Source organism: Diabrotica undecimpunctata, chromosome 5, assembly GCF_040954645.1.
Source record: "Diabrotica undecimpunctata isolate CICGRU chromosome 5, icDiaUnde3, whole genome shotgun sequence".
In the NCBI taxonomy this organism is placed as follows: domain Eukaryota; kingdom Metazoa; phylum Arthropoda; class Insecta; order Coleoptera; family Chrysomelidae; genus Diabrotica; species Diabrotica undecimpunctata.
This window is the reverse complement of record NC_092807.1, coordinates 82407566-82427226: the sequence shown is the minus strand read 5'-3', so window position 1 is coordinate 82427226 and position 19661 is coordinate 82407566. Positions and strand designations below refer to the sequence as shown.

Genomic DNA, 19661 nt, shown 5'->3' with positions numbered 1-19661 from the left:
CTGTAACAGGAAGAATTCATTTATCAAAACTACCTATAGTTTTAACCCACATAATACCAATATGAGATAAGAATATTTGTGTGTATTCATACGAGGGTAATGTTTAACAAAACATTCTCTGTAAAGTAAAAATTCGTAATTTTTGATGTTGCTGAATAATCTTTTATCTAAGGATATACCAGTAAATCAATTTTTGCGCCATTTTGATATAGTTCTTATATTTTTTTATTGCGCATCGAAATATTTCTGTTTGTAATTTAATTTTTGTAAATAGCTGGACTCTTACAGAGTCACCAATCAAATAATTGGAAGTGTTTTAGATGTGGATTGACCCTAATATTTCGGTCATGTGATAAGCCGTTTAGAGAAAAATATAACTTTTATCACCTTACTAAATAGGGTAAAATAAACAAATAACAAATAAAAAATCTGGCCCAAATCAAAGATAAACATTTTATTTTCAAAGTTTTTGACAGTGTTACGATAAGACGTTCCATGATCTATTTCTGACTTCTGACGAATATGATCGCCAATGTTAGATAAATTGGTCACAGTACTAAAAGAATAGTATATGGAATTATTATAACATATTTAATAATTATTGTTAAATTCAGTATTTGTTCAACATAACAAAATAATGGAAGTCATAGAAGATCAATTAACTTACGTCTATCAATTAATCATAAGAAAAAAAAACAAGTAACAATTCTGCTGAAAATTCAGCAATAATGTAAATAATCAAGGAAACTAAAAAACTGGCTGATATGCTGATGATTACCAACAGTACACAAAGAAAATATAAAAATAAAAGACAACAAAGTATAAATTATCATAAATTGTCTCAGAATGAATACAAATAAAGCAAAAGTCAGAAGACATGACCATGAAATCCAAGACATTTTTCACTTAAATACTTTGATATGTTCAATATTTAAGTTACTGTTTGTGAATTTCTACTGGACTATCAGCTGGAATTATAGCAAAACTGAAATGGACTATTTTGAACAGTCGCTGTTCAATGTAATGAAAGGAGATTAACCAACGCAGCTGAAATTTTTGGACCGCTATTATAGGTCTAAAAGCATCACCCATTCGTCTTGCTCGGAAAATCTATAGTTTATGAACGTTCTTATCACGCATAAATAATGAGGTAATTAACCTAATTATTCCAAACTTAGAGAACTAAGCAATGTCTCACAGTCGATATTATTAAACTCAAATAAAACAAAATGATTAAAAACTCACCATTAAATTTTATATGATTTATTATTGTCACTATTATTTAAAGAATAAATAAAACACACGAACATTATTTTACGCTCTTTATTTGGCAGAGGAAAGATTTTATCTAACTAAGTAATTACGTTAATCTGAAGCCGAATAAAAACTAAAATGACTAAAGATAAACTAAATGAAACCGAATAAAAAAAAAACAATTATTTAATAAAAATTTAATTTAAAATTTAATAAAAATTTAACATAACCTAGGTACTCTAAAAAAATGCACTTTATTGCAAATATGAAATGAACAACAGTGTTCAAAAATGATCATTAATCTAAGCTTACATATATTTTTTTATATTTTAACAAGCTATTACCGTTTGCTTACTAATATGTTTTCATATTATACCCATCGAAAAGTATAAATTAAAATTAAATCTATTTTCAAAAGACATATCAATAAAAAGTTATATGCCCTCTCGGTCGTCCAATTGGCTAACTCTCATTTTTGAATTTTTCGATGACTATTCTTAGAATTTTATTATATAGATACATATCATATCTTTATAAATACGTACACATACGCACACAGTATATAGGAAATAATATACTCTAGTCGTCGGAGACGAAAATGCCACTGATCCTCTAAAAACCATACGAACAAGCTGAATTTTGCTGAGAATGTCAGTTTTAGGACGCCAAAAAAGATGCACAAAAGTTTACCACTTTTACCCTCGGGATTTCTCCTAAAACCCCCCTCATAGAGGGGGGAAAACGAAAAAAAAATAGATTTACAAAGAATCTGTACGCCATAGAAAAAATATTTTAAATAAAAAATGTAGCATACAGTCAAAAAGAGAGTTTTGAACAAACATGTTCATTAGCATTTTTCGGTAGAATGAACCGTTCTCTCAGAAACAACGCTTGAAGCAATGGGCAATTTTTAATGTCAGTTACGAGCGCGAACTTAATGTTTAGCAGCTTTTGTACAAAATTTTTGTATTTTGTCGCAAACAAATTAAGTTTTGATAAATAAAGGCGTTAAATAAATATACGTGGCGCGATGTTTGCCAATTTTTATAATTCTTATGAGATCAATACAATGAGATCAATACTTTTATTAACCGGCCACTCTGGAATTTCGATAACTATAAAAGCCTAATATATAGAGCCTAATTTTTAAAGCTTATAACATAAAATTTTAGTTTTGAGTTTAAGCAACAAATGTGAGGCATTTGAAATGTGCATAAAAAACGCTAAATTTAAACTTTCACATTACAAACGATCTAAAACATTTAAAATTGTTCTTTTTCAATTACGCTAGTACGTTTTTTAAAATTACCCATCTTCTACTACGAATTACCCTGAAAATTATCTTCTTGTAGGTATTTCCCGTGACGTGCAATTGTTTTTAATGTAAAAGTTTAAATTCTGCGTTTTTTAGTCATATTTCAAATGACTAAAAATCAGATTTGTTGTTACAACTCAAAATTTACATTTCATGTTACAGATATTAAAGACTGGTCTCTACAAATTAAAATTTCACTATGACCGGTCAACTTAAGTGATAAATTTTATTAATCTCACCAGAATTGTAAAAAAGTAAAAATCGCGCAACGTTTATTTATTAGTATATAGAAGCCTACTTAATTTACAAAATACAAATATTGCACAACAAAGATGCACTCTTCACCTTTAAAACTCATTTTGTTTTTGTCAATAGGACACTCTCATCAAAAGATACCGAATTTTTACCGTCTACTTGAAACACATTTTATTTAACATTGATTTCGCGAACGCAACTGACATTCAAAACCACTGGTCGTTTCAAGCATTATTTCTGAGAGAATCGTTTATTCTACGGAAAAAGTTCCAATCAACATTTGTGTTTAAAATGATCTGAGCTACATTTTTTATTTAAAACAATTTTTCTACGGCGTACAGGTTCTTGGTATATCAATTTTTTTTGAGTTTTTACCCCTCTATAAGGGGGGTGTTAAGGGGGTAAAAGTGGTAGCTTTTTTTGCAACTATTTTTGGAGTCCTAAAATTAATATTCTCGGCAAAATTCAACCTGTTCGTATGATTTTTAGGACTCGAATCTTTGACGACTGGAATTACTACGCCTATAAGTGGTTAGTTTTATTAACTAGTTCAGTTTCGACACATGTTTCAGTTTTAAGTTTTTTAGGTTCTAAAGAATAAAGATTTTTAAAGAAACTTAATTTAAATAATAAAAAAATATTGTAATAAAATATTAAATTAAAAGTAATTATAATAAAATATATGTAACAATAAAATTAGTGTCAAAAACAAATTTTGTAATTACATTCTGAAATAATTATTTTCTTTTTGCGGTACATAATATTTGGTACATCGGTAAACATTTAAAGTTTTATAAATTTTACTTTTTTTATTTTACGGATTAATACAAATAACAGAATTATTTTTTATAAAAAAATCTAGATTTACTTGACCTAATCACGGTGTCCCTCGTATACATTTTTGGAATTTAATTATGTTAATTAATGACACCATTGGACTATCGAACAGGTTACAATATAACGATAACCACTTTTATTAACTATTTTTTATTTCGTTTATTAAGTGACGAGAAGTGTTGACCATGGCTGCTCTATCATATCTGTTAATTTATGGTAAGTAATTTTTTTTTTAATTGAACTTCCTTTAGTATTTTGTTTCAATTTTAAGGATTAGATAAATATGAAATTTTAACTTTTAGCACTGTTTGTTTAATGGTTTTCTTTGCTTTTGTCATTTTCGTTTGATTTTGTTGTTAAAAATTGTGCATTCTTCTTATTCTCTAGTTTAGCTTGTATTATCTTTACTTCGCTTTAGATTTGTTTTCCTTTACGTGATTTTTTACTCGAACTTTAGATCTAAATTATTTATGATATGGTTTTGTTTGACTTTGTTTTATTATTTAATGGCAATATTAAATATGTCAAGCTTAAAATGTCATTTTAAGCGAATCAAAAACATTTTGAACCTAGGGAAGACCAGGAATATTTATTTTGATTAAAAAATTATCATTACTTATAGAAAGTGTTCTCTCGGAAGCTTAAGATTGCAGAATTAAAAAAATCAATGCATTTTCTACAATTTAAGCTTGATCAATGAAATAATATAATTTTATTAACATACAACTTTAAATCTGATGACCGGCCATGAGCTCTTAAGCTAATAAAAATACCGCCTACAAAAGATCGGCTGAAATGTGACACTTTTTGTACTATTTTTTATAGTAGCAGCTCTAGATATTCTATGTACTAATTGATCCAGAATTGGCTGCCCAAATAAATACTGTTTTTATGTACATTGGTGCGTTCTGAAGTGGCTTTCTATTAAAGAATACGAAGGTGGCTGATGGTCTTTTGTTTGAGTTTAGTTAGCGAATCTGGGGCTATTTTTAGTTCTGATAATTTTAAAAATTAGGATAATTTTACAAAACTTCGGATTTAAGTAATTTAAATCCCTTAAAAAATTTTAAATTCACATATTTCTAATAAGGCAGACATTTTTTTTAACTAACACAGATATAAAAAAGTTACATTGTACTCAAAAAAGATACCTGTAGACAGAATTAAAACCATTGAAAATAGAACTAACCGACCCTATTAAGAAATCAAATCCATTCCTAAGATGATTTTTTGTAATATGGAGGGAACAACTAAAAATTTCAAGGAATGTGTGATGTTCTGTAAAGTAACGAGAACGTGAACAGAGCCAATGTCATCTTGTAGGGTACCGTCAACTATCGTTAAGTGTATCACAACGTCATAACTAATCTGCAATTTACATCTTTTCAATAGATAAAGAGCTTGAGAACCAAAAATTGACACGTTAGAACCAGAGTCAATAAGAGCTGAAATAGAGTCGTCAAAAATTGTGACTGAAAGGTAGAGACAGTTATCATGTTCATGAACATTTAAGAGTGGATTTGTAGATAAAGGTCGACTAATGGGAGTATTATGTGCCAAAGATACTGGGTTAATGGTAGAGACAGGTGGATTGACAACGAGTGAAGAGTGAGCAACAAATGGTGGAGATATGTTTGAATTGAAGTTGTTTGAGTAGAAAGGTAGGTCGTCAGAGATAATTGTGGAAGAGAGAGCTGTATGTGAACGTAGATAGTCACCTGTTAACGACGGGATACGCTGGGTCGATCTGCGGGTCTTCCATGCTGTGCGTTGGAAGGTCGTGCTGGCGGGTTGGTAGTGACGCCAGTGTGATCGTTTTTTAAACATTTAGGACACCTTGCTTTTATAACACGCTGTTTTCCACAGCCTTACGAGAAAATAAGAGTCCCAGATTTGCAATCCTAATAGACGTGTCCTTTATTTCAGCAATTCCAACAAGTTACGTTCAAAGAACGTGTTTCTCTGAATCTTTGAGGTAAGGAAGTGGACTGTTTAGAGCGGGTAAAACAAATTACACGAGAAATCTCTATACACTTACACGCATTAATGAGATTAGCAATAGTAGGGGTTTGGACCATAGCAAGACCCATAACAATATCAGGAAGAAGGCCTAACCTAATTTCTTCCACTCGATCCACTTCTGAGACACTCTTTCCAAGACGATTGAAAAGTGCCTCACAATCGGCTATAAAAGAGAAAAAAGTCTTATGAGGACCTTGCTTTTTGGTACGAATTTGATCCCATAAGGCTCTATCGTAGTTGTCTGGTAGATAGGTTTGTTTCAATGCCAAAACTAATTCATCCCAAGAAGTCCCAAGAAGACTTTTTTAAGTAATGATTATGCCACCAAGTGAAGGCGAAGCCTTCGAAAAAATCTCCAGCAAAGAGTAAAAGATCAGAATCTTTACATCCTCTAGAATGTTTTAAGGCATCAAGTTGTTCAAGAAAAGGGATGAGATTGTCACCCCCAAAAAATTTTCTTATTCCCCATTTGTGAACAAGAATAGGTTTTGATGAAGTAAGAAAGGAAGGAGGGGTAATAGGTGTAAAAGAGAAGTGTTGAAGCCCCTCTTGATCGGGAGGATTTCCTAGTTTTACCTACAGCTTACCAAGAAGGATGGATACGTCCATTCTAAAATTTTGCTTGATCGGCTCCTCCTCTTCATATGATGCGGTAAGGCGACGTTTTCTTTCAGAGAGGTGGTGAAAATGATCGGAAATGTTCCGATAACTAGGAGTTGCGCTGGTGCCAGTGAAACTCTCGACATAGGTTTTCAATTCCTGGTACGTTTTTTAAGCGTCCTTGACATCCTGCTTAAAAGCCAGGATCAACTTAAATTCTGGGACTGTCTTCTTTTCGTCTGCAAGGAACCCCTGAACAAGAAACCCCTTTCTTGCGCTCTGCAACATTTGCAAGCACTGCAGAACCTCTAATGGTAAGTTCATACGCCGATTCATCTGTTTTAAGGTAGTTTGGATTAAAAGACAGCCATGATTACTAAAGAGGAGCTAGTTTTAAAAACTTACAAAAAGTAAAAGAGAAAAGAAGAAAAACAAAAAGAAACTCACAACTGGCGAAGAGTAAAGGATATAATGATAGTAAATAGCATAGAAATTAAAGTAAAGATATAATATGTATATATAACATATATATATATATATATATATATATATATATATATGGTTATATGGGTATATGGTATATACTTACATAACTGTATATATACATACATTACCACAAGCAGTAAAAATATTTATCTTAATAATAAATAATACAAATAAAAATGTTATGAGATATCATTAAATATAGCTTTCTACTAGAAAATATATCAAAGGAAAAAAAATGTAAAAACAAGTATTTGAAGTCATTACTGTTGAGAAAAAAAAACAGAATCGATATGAAAACTAATGAGTTAAATTTAAAATATCAAATTACACATATTTGTATATTAAAAATGTTGGCAATAAAAATCTGCAAAATACTATAAATACTATAAAGTAAATTTTCATTTCCTGCATTTTGACTAAGACTACAAGGGAACGACTTTTCACACCATGCTGAACACGGATGGCAAACTGCTAGAATCAACACAAGATAAACTGAAAGAATGGGAAAACTATATTAAAATTCTTTTTCACGACATACGAGAAGAACCAAGATTGTTAAATAACAACGAAGGACCAACAATTCTGAAATCTGAAATCATAAATGCAAATAATCATCTTAAAATAAATAAAAGCCCAGGTCCAGACGGAATATACCCAGAAACGTTAAAATTAATCAGCGAAGAAAATATCGAAATATTTGTCCTTTTATTCAATAGCATTTATGACACTGGTAAAATACCCCAAGATTGGCTGGAGTCAATATTCATCCCACTACCAAAAAAGCCAAACCCACAACACTGCAATGAGTTCCGTCTGATAAGCCTTATGAGTCATGCAGTAAAAGTCCTACTAAAATCGTACATAATCGTATCTATAGAAAGTGCGAAACAATCATCGGAGACGATCAGTTTGGATTCAGAGCCGGCATGGGAACGAGAGAAGCCCTGTTCAGTTTACTAGTTCTCGCCCAAAAATGCTACGACCAACAGAAAGATATATTTATATGCTTCGAAAAAGCATTTGATAGAGTAAGACACGACCTACTATTGGAACGTTTGCAAGAAGTCGGTTTAGATGGAAAAGACATTAACTTCTTAAAAAACTTTGTACTGGAACCAAAACGCCAAAGTTAGGATCGAAGGTTCCACATCCGCAGAAGTAGAAATTAGGAGGGAAGTTAGACAAGGATGTGTTCTGTTGCCTCTGCTGTTTAATCTTTACTCCGAGTTTCTATTTAAAGAAGCATTGGAGGATTCCAAGGATGGAGTCAATGTGAATGGCATAAATATCAACAGTATCAGATACGCCGATGATACAGTGTTAATTGCGGATTCCGACTTAGGTCTACAACGACTCATCGACAAGACCAACTCGACCTGTGAGCAATTTGGTATGAAAATAAACACTAAAAAAACCAAAGTGGTGTCAATCCGAAAAAACCAAAACGTACCTCAACCTTGCACAATAAATGGGCACATTTTAGAACAGGTTAATAGATTTAAGTACCTGCGATGTTGGATCGATAGCAGCGTAAATCCTGATCTAGAAATAAGATCGAGAATATAACAGGCCAGAAAATCTTTCGAAAAAATAAAAAAAACTGCTTTGTGATTCTCGAATAAAACTCGAAATTCGACTACGTTTATCAAAAGGCTACGTCTGGTCGACTCTTCTATATGCAGTTGAAACGTGGACCCTTAAAACATCAACCGTAAATAAATTAGAGGCCTTTGAAATGTGGATCTACCGGAGAATACTCAAAATTTCATGGACATCGCATACCTCAAACGAAGAAGTGCTGCATAGAATAGGCAAGGAAAGAGAACTTTTTAACACAGTAAAAGTTAGAAAAACATCATACCTAGGCCACATACTGAGAAATAATAAGTACCAATATGCCCAACTTATTGTGAAAGGAAAAATCGAGGGAAAGAGAGGCCTAGGAAGGAAAAGACTATCGTGGCTCAGAAACATCCGACAATGGACAGGGCTAAATTTTGAACAGCTAATAAGAATAGCTGAAGATAGAGAAGAGTTTAAAATTGTAGTAGCCAACCTCCATTGAGGAAAGGGCACTTTAAGAAGAAGAAGACTAAGAAAAGCGCGAGAAAGAATAGCTGGTTGGGCGCCATTTTATAACGTCTTAATCTTATTAAGACCAGGGCGTTAAGCAACACCACACTGATGAAAGAAACGAGGGTAGAAATTCCTCGAATATCCCTAAGGATATTTAAGAGAAAAACGCTCACCGTTCCATCCATCAGAATGATGATCTGCCCGACTGCTCAGCCTTGGGTTCGTTCCCTGTTCATTTTCTCCCTACACCAATCCCAGAAAGGTATAGGCAATAGAAAAAAAACTTACAGTCATAGTAAAGGTATATATATATATATATATATATATATATATATATATATATATATATATATATATATATATATATATATATATATATATATATATATATATATATATATATAATTATATATATATATATATATAATTATATATATATATATATATATATATATATATATATATATATATATATATATATAATTATATATATATATATATATATATATAATTATATATATATATATATATATATATATATATATATTTATTAAACAATAATAAACAGAATTCATATTATTATAAATGTGAATCAAAAATAAATTTTTAAACTGAGACTCAAAGATTGTGCCGGTTGCCGGTATAAAATAATTAAAGTATAAAAAGTATTCAGCTTTAGTTCGTTTTGAAGGAGTCTTTCCGTTCTCCAGGAAGGGTTCCGATCTTTGTGGAAGTTAGCAGTTGTCGGTGGTTGTTGGTTGGGCTAAGGGGGTTTTTGGTCTAGATTATAGCAATCATTTTTATCCCCAGGTTGGTAAATGGGTTTTAAATTATATTCTGATGTGTCAGTGGATTTAAGGTAGTATGAGTGGTTGCTGATTGTTTCCCAAAAGTAGTGTGGTTGTCTGTTTTTGCTTCCCAAGGCAGTGTGGTGGGCTATTGCTTGCTCCTCACGGTAGTGTGGTTGGCTATTTCTTGGCTAGAAAATTCATACAAAGATCAGTTTTCTCCCAAAAGAAAAGCCGATCAGAAATAAAGCTAAGTATTCAGAGAAAAACGATATCAGCGAAATCTCTGATCACAGCGTGGCATTAATAAAAATAAATTTAAGAAAGTATCTATGCAAAAGAAAACAAGTAAAAAACAAAGGCCTAAAACTAGAAAAAAAAACTTACCCGTGTATACGGCTAAGACAATAACCAATTTGTGTGACTAAAGTTTCATTGGCAGAATGACTGTAGTGATATGGTTAAAAAGAACGAATAAAAATTTGTATCGGTTTATATAGAATGGAACGACTACTAAAAATATTTATAATTTAGTGTGGTTGCTTTGGAGTAATATAGTACAGAGGACAAGTGTCACGTTCAATTGGTTGATTTAAACGTTACAAGATCTCAGTCTTCCGAGCTCCTAGACACTAGTACAATGATTAATAATCACTTCACTACTACCACTAAGAACAGAGGACGGTTCATTTATACCGATGATGACGTGGTTTGAGTAGAGGTTATTTCTTTAACTTTTGTTTTTTCTTTCATTTAGAAAACTCTGAGCAAAGATTTCTTCGGTTATTCTATAGACTTTCTGAATTTATAAATTACGCTATTATATTTTGGGAATTACGTAAAATTTCTTTATTGTTTACCTTGTAGTTTAAAATTTTATTCTGTTTTTTAATTTTGGTTTTATAGTATGAGATTGTTTATTAATCTTATTTTTTAGGCATGCTCCACCATTTTGTACTAGATGATTCCATGTACAAAGGAAAATGTACTGTTTCTCAATTTGATGTAAGTCTTATTTACAATATATGATGTAATTAATATAATATTTCCTTCCTTTGATTATTTCTTGCAGCTTAAATCACAGATAGAATAATTAGAAGAACTAACTTTGAGACATTAATTTAGTACGTACCGAATTTATAAGCATAAATATCTTAAACAAAAGTAACTGTAAAAGCATACAACTTTGAAATAAAAATGTATTGCATTTTGACAAAAATATCAAAAGAGGAACCACAAATTAAATGAGACAACGAAATCTACAATGTAATGAAAAGATTATTCAGTTACAAGTGTTTTACAAATTTTTACACAACAAATATAACATAAAATGACAGCAGTTCTAGTATAATTTTAATATGGCTTACCTTTTTCTGTGACATACTTGGCTTTACACCCACACTTTTTTTGCTGCAATATTGCTTGCAAATACAATGTAAAGAGCCCTGTTTTGATCCAGATGCTAAACCTGAAATAGTCCGGCAGTACACTGACGTTGACAGAACTAAAAAAATATTATTAAATCGCACCCCTTCAGGCCATTTAGTTATGTTTGATCAGCCAACCATGTAACCAATGTGTCTCCTACTTATATCTTGTTTGGATTTCTATAAAAAATCCTTGACTTTGCGACTAGAGAGATACCAATAATTTTAATATAAACCGGATTTCAGCAAGATTTTTTAAAATCTAGTATTATTCAGTAATTTGTAAAATCATACATGTTCTGAACAAACAGAAAACATCTAATAAATGATGGGCAAGTTCTTTATTTGTCTTTGTTTTAAATGCTCATAGCACAGTACAATTTGTTAAACGATTCTGATATCTGAAGATGAACAAAATATCTTGATATAATTTACTTTGCAGGTAAGTTAGATCTTGACTTGACAACGCGAATTCATTTCATTTGTTAAAATTGGCCTCATTACTAAATCTATTTGTTAGATACATTTACAGTATCTATTTCTCAGTTACATTTTCTTTTTCAATAATTGATACTGCTTGCAAAGTAATAAATAAATCTTAATTATATGCCGTGCTATGTAACAGTCTAAAATTGCGAAAAAATAAATAATCTCGTAATTTCTGATGCGCCGCACCTACACGGGCGGAATGAATATTGTCAAATATTTTGTAGGTAGTACATAAATATTTCAGCTCAGCAGTTTCGTCCACTCTTATGATGTCCAAACCTCACTTAAGGTCTTCCATGACACATAGACTTTTGCACGGCTTAATTAACAGCTAAGCCGATATACGTCCACTACGCGGTTATCATTTACCGCGAGTAATAGTGTGGTTTACAAACTGAGACTCGCATAAAATTGGTTTTTGGACCTTTTGTTTATGTACTAGTCACGTGTGAATATAACGAATGCCAGAACGCGGTTTGGTATACGATAAATGGACTTTAAGCTATAAGTTGGAAATTGAAAATATGCTAGTGACCAGAATGCGTTTTCCGTATGTTTTGACCTTTATCCAAAATCTGTGTTTGATCCTAGAGTACGTAGTATATATATATTTTTATATATATATATATATATATATATATATATATATATATATATATATACATACGTATATATACATATATACACATACATATAAATATATATATATATATATATATATATATATATATATATATATATATATATATATATATCATCATCATCACTGGCTCGACAACTCTTTTTGGGCCTTGGCCTGTTCCAGGATTCTTCTCCATTCTGATCTGTTTCGTGCTTTTTTTCTCCAGTTTTTTATTTTTAAGGTTGTTATATCATTTTCTATTTGTTCTAAGTATCTCAGTTTTGGTCTTCCTCTTGTTCTTTTTCCTACTGGCATCTGTTTGAATATTTTGTTTGGTATTTCGCCTTCTTCCATTCTTTCTACATGTCCTATCCAACGCAGCCGTCCTATTTTAATGAATGTTATATATATATATATATATATATATATATATATATATATATATATATATATATATATATATATATATATATATATATATATATATATACGTTCAAATTATCGGGTATAGTGGTCTATAATAAAAATCTTTGTTTTTTCTAAATTACTCAATATTTCGCTATTTATTTAAAAGCTTCCTCAGGAGTAAACTAAAAACAATTTGAACATTACAAAAAATGGCGTACAAATAAATTTTAAAACACTTACAGAATTTAAAAGATTTCGCAAATAAAAACTGACATTGAAGTATTTGAAATTTTGAATGTCAAAATTAAATTGTCTTAAGCACGTTCGTTACAGCTATACGATGAAAAATTAAAATTATTTCAAATGTAAAAATAAAAATAACAATAAAAGAAAAGTTAGAAGAATAATATTTATTTGATGAATTATGAAGGTTAAATTATTAAATTATTAAATTTTGTTCAATATGTTACAATATATGTTACTTAACTGTCCAGTGTCCGTTTTATAATTTAAAGTGTTTTTATTTTTATTAATGTAATACATTTCAAGAAATAATCTACTTTTGTAGTTATCAGTCTGTGCCAAAATGTGAGCTTTGTTATAGTCTAGCATATGACCAGTGTTTTCATAGTGCTCAACCACTGCGCAAGTATTTTTTCTCAAGCGGCAATCACTTTTATGTTGTGTGATGCGTTGTTTTAGCCATTGTGATGTTTGACCAATATAGCTATTTTGACATCCCAAACAAGGTATTTCATAAACGATATTACTTTTATATAAGGTTGGTACTGGGTCTTTGATTTTTGAAAATAGTTGTTTGCTGTTCATGGTATTATATTTAGCTATACTAATATTAGGAACATTTTTGAATATGGATATGACAGAATGAGTTAGACCATTAATAAAGGGAAGTTTTTTATATTTGATTGATTTGTTATTAGAATCATGGACGGGACCGTCATAGAAATTAGTGCTGTAAATCAGTTTTTTTAAAATTTGTTTAGGATATCCGTTGTTACGAAAAATTTTGTATATTATGTTCAGATTTTTTTGTAAAAAGTTGTCATCAACAATGGACATTATCCTGTTTTTCATACCTAGTACGGTATTATATTTTTGACGGGTGGTATGGTTTGAATAGTAATTTATATATCTGCCTGATGCTGTCGGTTTTTGGTACCAATCCAATGACAAAATATTGTCATTTGTTCTTATTACTCTTGTGTCTAAAAATCGTATACTAAAATCTGTCTCAGTTTCAATTGTAAACTGAAGAGGTTTATTAAATGAATTAAAAATGTTTAGTGTGGTATTGATGTGATAAGATGGAACTGCACATATGATGTCATCGACATATTTATATATAAACGGTAATTCAAAAGGTAATTGCGTAATCACATTATCTAAGAGATGATCAGTTACAACAGTTGCAAGGATTGGACTAATCGGGGAACCCATCGGTGTTCCAAAAATTTGAGAATAAAATTTACCATTGAAACTAAAGTAAGTGTTGTTAAAAATGAACCTAAGAATTTGTAGAAAATTGTCTTTTGATAATGTCGTGTAGTCTTTTATAAGGTTTTAATTTGATTCTATAATGTCCGTGGCCATATTTAGTGGAATGTTTGTAAATAGCGACACCACATCTAACGAAATTAAAACGTAATCATTTGGTAACTGCATTCCCCTAACATTACCCGATAATTTGAACGTATTTATAAATTATTTTTTGGTCGAAATAATCACTTCTAATATATATATATATATATATATATATATATATATATATATATATATATATATATATATATATATATATATATATATATATATATATATATATATATATATATATTATTGTGATATTTAAAGTCTTGGTGCGCCAAGCAATAATTAGCTAATTAATTTTTTTTTTTGATTAATTAAAATTATTTAAATGATATGATTATGACTCTATCACAATTTTTAATTCTTTTATCTCAGGGTTAAATTCGTGCTTCAATATCTATGCTATTACATGTGAAAGGTAGGTCCAAAGAATACCGGAATAATAAAAAACACATATATAACACTATATATTGAAATAAAAATAATGAAATAATTCACACTCAAAAGTTTTCAATAAACAAATCTCATATAATGATTCTCAAAATTTTTTTCTACGTACGTGAACAATCAAAATTAATGGTACAAACAATATTAATTGAAATCTCAAAATCCCAAACTATTCTAACTCTCCTAATCAAAATATTTATATCCTTTCTAAATTAAGTGTAAAAATTGTGTTATCAATAAAAGAAAAAACTGCAGAAAACAAAAATATCTCTCTCTGATGATGAGTGGTCCAAATCCTTGTTCCTTGTAGACTATATTATCTCCTCTCAACCGCTCCCTATGTAATCAGCAATCTTACAACAGATTGTTGCAAGTATATCGTCCTTAATGATCTCCTTCAAAAGCACAAATCATTCAAATTATGATAGCCTTTCTCCTCTCGATAAACTGAATCTCTCGTTGGCCCGAGTGAAAAATGACTCTTGGAATATCTTCTCTTTACGATAAACTGAATCTCTCGTTGGCCTGAACAGTGACTCTTGGAATATAAGTAGGAAAATATGACTTACAATATTTTGCTGCTTCAGCTTCTGTCAGATACACTAACTCCACAAAAACTCACTAACATTCAACACTACTGCTTGCTACTTCTCGGGAACCGCCAGAGAACAATCACTGTTCGTCTTACAGACTTGGAAAACCAACTGATTATCTTTTCTCTCTCCTAAATCTAGCTAAACTTTCCTTCCTACATACCTATCCCACCTTTTTCAATCTCCGCCAATCAAAACTCGTCACAATTCCCCCATTTTTTCATTTCGATAACAAACAAATTTTTACCTATAATTATAAATTTCCTAAAACTTATTTACAAATAATATTTTTCTATAATTCTTAAAAACTAACAAAAACCTATTTCTAAAATTTTTTCTATTGTCTTTAATCACTGCATTAATGCATTTGGAAAACCCGGTTCAATTGTCTTTGGATTTCACTTAAAATTATGCGGGTCACTCAAGTATAACAAAGAAATAATTTATGCATAGCTTACATTTTGTTTAGTACAGGTAATCCAAGAATTTAATAACTTTCCTTCTTCGAAATGTTTGTTGGTTATTATCCTACTTATCTGAATTATTTTAATGTTTTTGAACTTTGAAATATTTTAATCAACCCAATATTTTTCTCGATTTTACATATCATAACAATATATATATATATATATATATATATATATATATATATATATATATATATATATATATATATATATTATATATATATATATATATATATATATATAAATATATATATATATATATATATATATAAATATATAAATATATATATATATATATATATATATATAAATATATATATATATATATATATATATATACATATATAGTTATATATATATATATATAAATATATATATATATATATATATATATATATATATATATATATATATATATATATATGTAAGGTTTAGGGTACATTATACATAAATAATATTTTATCCATGAAAAATAAATTAAAAAAATATATATAAAACCATCGAGAAAAGGCAAAATAGACAACACCCGGCAACAATGACTTAAAATAAAAATTAAAAGAAAAAAGTTACTTAACACAGACTTAAGTTATTTTTATTTTTTTTTTAATATATATTTATTTATAAAGAATTTATTTATTTAATAAACAATTCATTCAAAGTTACATTTTATCTGCCTGTGTGTTATCTTATTTATCTTCACAACTTTTTAAGCACATGAAAATAGTTTAAAACGTGTTATCATAAGAAATTAACTACTTTAGAATCGAGAATTTCAGGAATTCTAGTAATGTCATTGTTACTTTTCACTTAGCAGTGACTGTCTTTGACACTCGCCGCATATTTTAATTTTTTTCCTCGTGCGCCAAGACTAGATTATTTTGTTAAATGACATAATAAATGGTTTTACACTGTTATGTTCATTTTATTTTAACCCCTTTAATTTCCAACCCCAATTTATTGCAGTATACATTAATGTTACACTCGCATAAATATGATTATTATTATAACGTACGCCGAGTGTAACATAATTAAAATTACTTGCTAAAGCAAGTCTTATCGGTAATAATATGGACAGCTTTCTACTTTGTCAACGATATCGCATTACATGCACTTTTATCACTTTTTTATTTAACTACATATATTTGAGTATTGATTTAGTTTATTCGGCCCGGTCACAATTTAGTAGTTTTGTTCCAAATTCTTCAAACACCTGAATTATGGCTTGCCGTTACTTTTCAAACGCCGAATTGGAAGAAGAGTTAGCTAATTTCTTCGAGAACTCCGAGGATAATGACATTTTGGATAACTTGGACAAGATGAAGAAATGGATCACTATGATGCTGACCCTCATTATGACGCTTCCACTGATGGAGAAAGTTCGGACTCCCATGGTTCTACTAGCTATGAAGATGCTTCTAGGCCATCAACAAAACGTCCCCAAAAAAAACATGGTCAACAAAATGGTGCTGCAGTCAACGAGTCTCCATTTTATACCCCTTCAATTAATGCACAGACTAACATTGTTCCATTCAACAATCCTTTTTCTAACAATCCTACAATCAATAACCCACCAGTCCTTCCGTGCGTGAATAATTCTCGCAATGTATCAAATTTAATATGGATAGACCCGGTAGGAAACCATAAACAATTTAGTTTTATTGGACAAACCGGAATGGACCCAATTGTGAATGGGATGTTGGCTATGGCTGACCCTCTACATTATTTTCGACTGTTCCTAACAGATGAAATAATAAACGATATGGTGCACGAAACAAATTTATATGCCACCCAAACTTTACTGACTGCAAATGCTGGTCCTCGGTCAATGCTTCACGAGTGGTTTCCAACAGACCCAAATGAAATGAAGCAGTTTATTGGTCTAATTGGCTGGATGGGAATGGTCAAAGTTCCAAGGTTAGCTGATTACTGGCGCAAACATATGCTATATTCACTTTCTACTTTAAAATAAACAATGTCCAGAAACCGTTTTGAGATGTTATTGCGATTCTGGCCTTTTACTGAAAACGACTAAGCTGTACCAGGCAATCGGCTCTGCAAAATTGATAACATTTTTAAAAAATTTGTTGTTTCCAAGGTACCTGGAGAGAAGATATGGAAAAATTTCCAAGGAACCTGGAGAGAAGATATGCAGTGACGAAATCGTAGTTTCTTGAACGGGTCGACTAGTTTTCTCGCAGTACTAACCAAAGAAAAGGCATCGCTATGGGATCAAACTGTATAAGCTATGCACGGATAGAAGATATACGTGAAACATGTCTGTATATGTGGGGAAAGACACGACCGATAATAATATATCAGCAACTGAAAATATTGTAATAACTTTGGTACAACGGCTTTTAGGCGATGGTAGGATACTTTACGTGGATAACTTCTATACGTCCATATCTCTTGCGTATACACTGATCGATCATCAAACGCACCTTGTTGGAACACTTTGTTTTAATCGAAAATGTATATGTGAAGAAGTTAGGCAAAAAAAGTTAATGAAAGGAGAAATAAACTCAAAGGAAACTTCTGACGGGCTTACTGTGGTCAAATGGAGCGATCAGCATGATCTGCTAGTGCTTACCACGCGCCATTTAAGTAATCAAACCGAACGTGTTCAAGTAAGGCAGAAAGTAATAGATAAGCCTTATTGTATCTTGCATTATGATCGGGGGAAATTTTCAGTGGATGTTATTGATCAACTATCTTCTTACAACTCTGCCCTACGTAGATGCACAAAATGATATAGGAAGGTCATAATCGAAATCACTTGGGGAACAAGTTCAGTGAATGCTAACTACCTCTATATCGAGTTTTCCGTGAATCAAAGGAAGCTTACAATGACTGAGTTCAAGTTGTCAATCATACAGTATCTGTTAGCATCTGGTTAAAATATCTTCCTTAATGTGGAATGTTTGTGACACATGTAAAGGACAACCACATTACTGCAAACGTTTTTTCAACCAAACTCACTAGTGTATGATATTTTGTATAACTTTGATGTTTTTATTTTTTAATTTATGCTTGGTACTATTTTCTTGTATTGTTTTGTTTTTGGCAAATATTGTTTTAGACACACTACTTTTATTCTTCTATTATCTGTTTGTTAGAAGTCTTGCTATTTCCCTTTAGAGTAAATAAAAAATTTAAAAAAATTTGGTTTGTTCATTTTACTTAATCCCGTAAGTTGTATTCGTCCTACGCCAAATTTGTACATACCAAAATGATATCACAGACCAACAAAATTAATATCCCATAAGAAATACACCAGAGGGGTAACAGTTTTGAGATACTAGCATTTTAAGTGAAACGCTGTAAATGTTCATTAATGTTACACGCTAGTCAATACAAAGTGTACATTAATGTTGCACTTTGAGGCGAGAGTGTTGATCCTATAGTGACTATAAAGGAAGCAACGGCGAAGAACATACCAAGAACAAAAAGATATAGAAAAAAACCACTGGTTCGATGACGAATGTAGAACAGACTTAAAAAAAGATCAGATTTATGATTAAAAAGTTTACGATCGCAAAAACAAGACGACCTAGAAAGTATGCCGAACAACGAAAAAAAGTAAAGAAAATCCTAAGGGAGCGCAAACGAAAGTATATGGATGATAAAGTAAAGCGTATTAAAAAAAATTACAAGAAAAATGAAATCAAAAATTTTTACAAATTGTAAAAGATGAACGATGAACGATAAATGTAAAAGATAAGCAACGAAATCTGATAGTGGACGAAGACCAAATAATGTAAAAGGTAGAAGAAATATTTCGAAGAGATGCTAAATAACGGAGTGACTACTGAAGAAAATTATAATGTTCCTAAACCTCAAATTAAAGACGTAAATATTTTTATTTTATTGCACCTAAATCAGAGGATAAGTTTAGCCGATGGGCAATAGGGTTTTCTTAGTGAAATAATGTGTATAGATGCAATATTTGTTATAAAGCAAATTACTG

At 30.5% G+C, this 19661-nt stretch overlaps 1 protein-coding gene across 1 annotated transcript in view; it reads left to right on the top strand.

Annotated features, from left to right (window-relative positions):
- The first annotated feature begins 3742 nt into the window (after positions 1–3742).
- LOC140441421 (uncharacterized) overlaps positions 3743–19661 on the top strand; it is a 41636-nt gene continuing 25717 nt past the window's right edge. The window contains exons 1-2 of the mRNA XM_072532142.1: positions 3743–3877; positions 10571–10638. Coding sequence (XP_072388243.1) covers positions 3847–3877; positions 10571–10638 — 99 coding nt within the window. The 5' untranslated portion in view covers positions 3743–3846. The remainder of the gene's footprint in view (positions 3878–10570; positions 10639–19661) is intronic.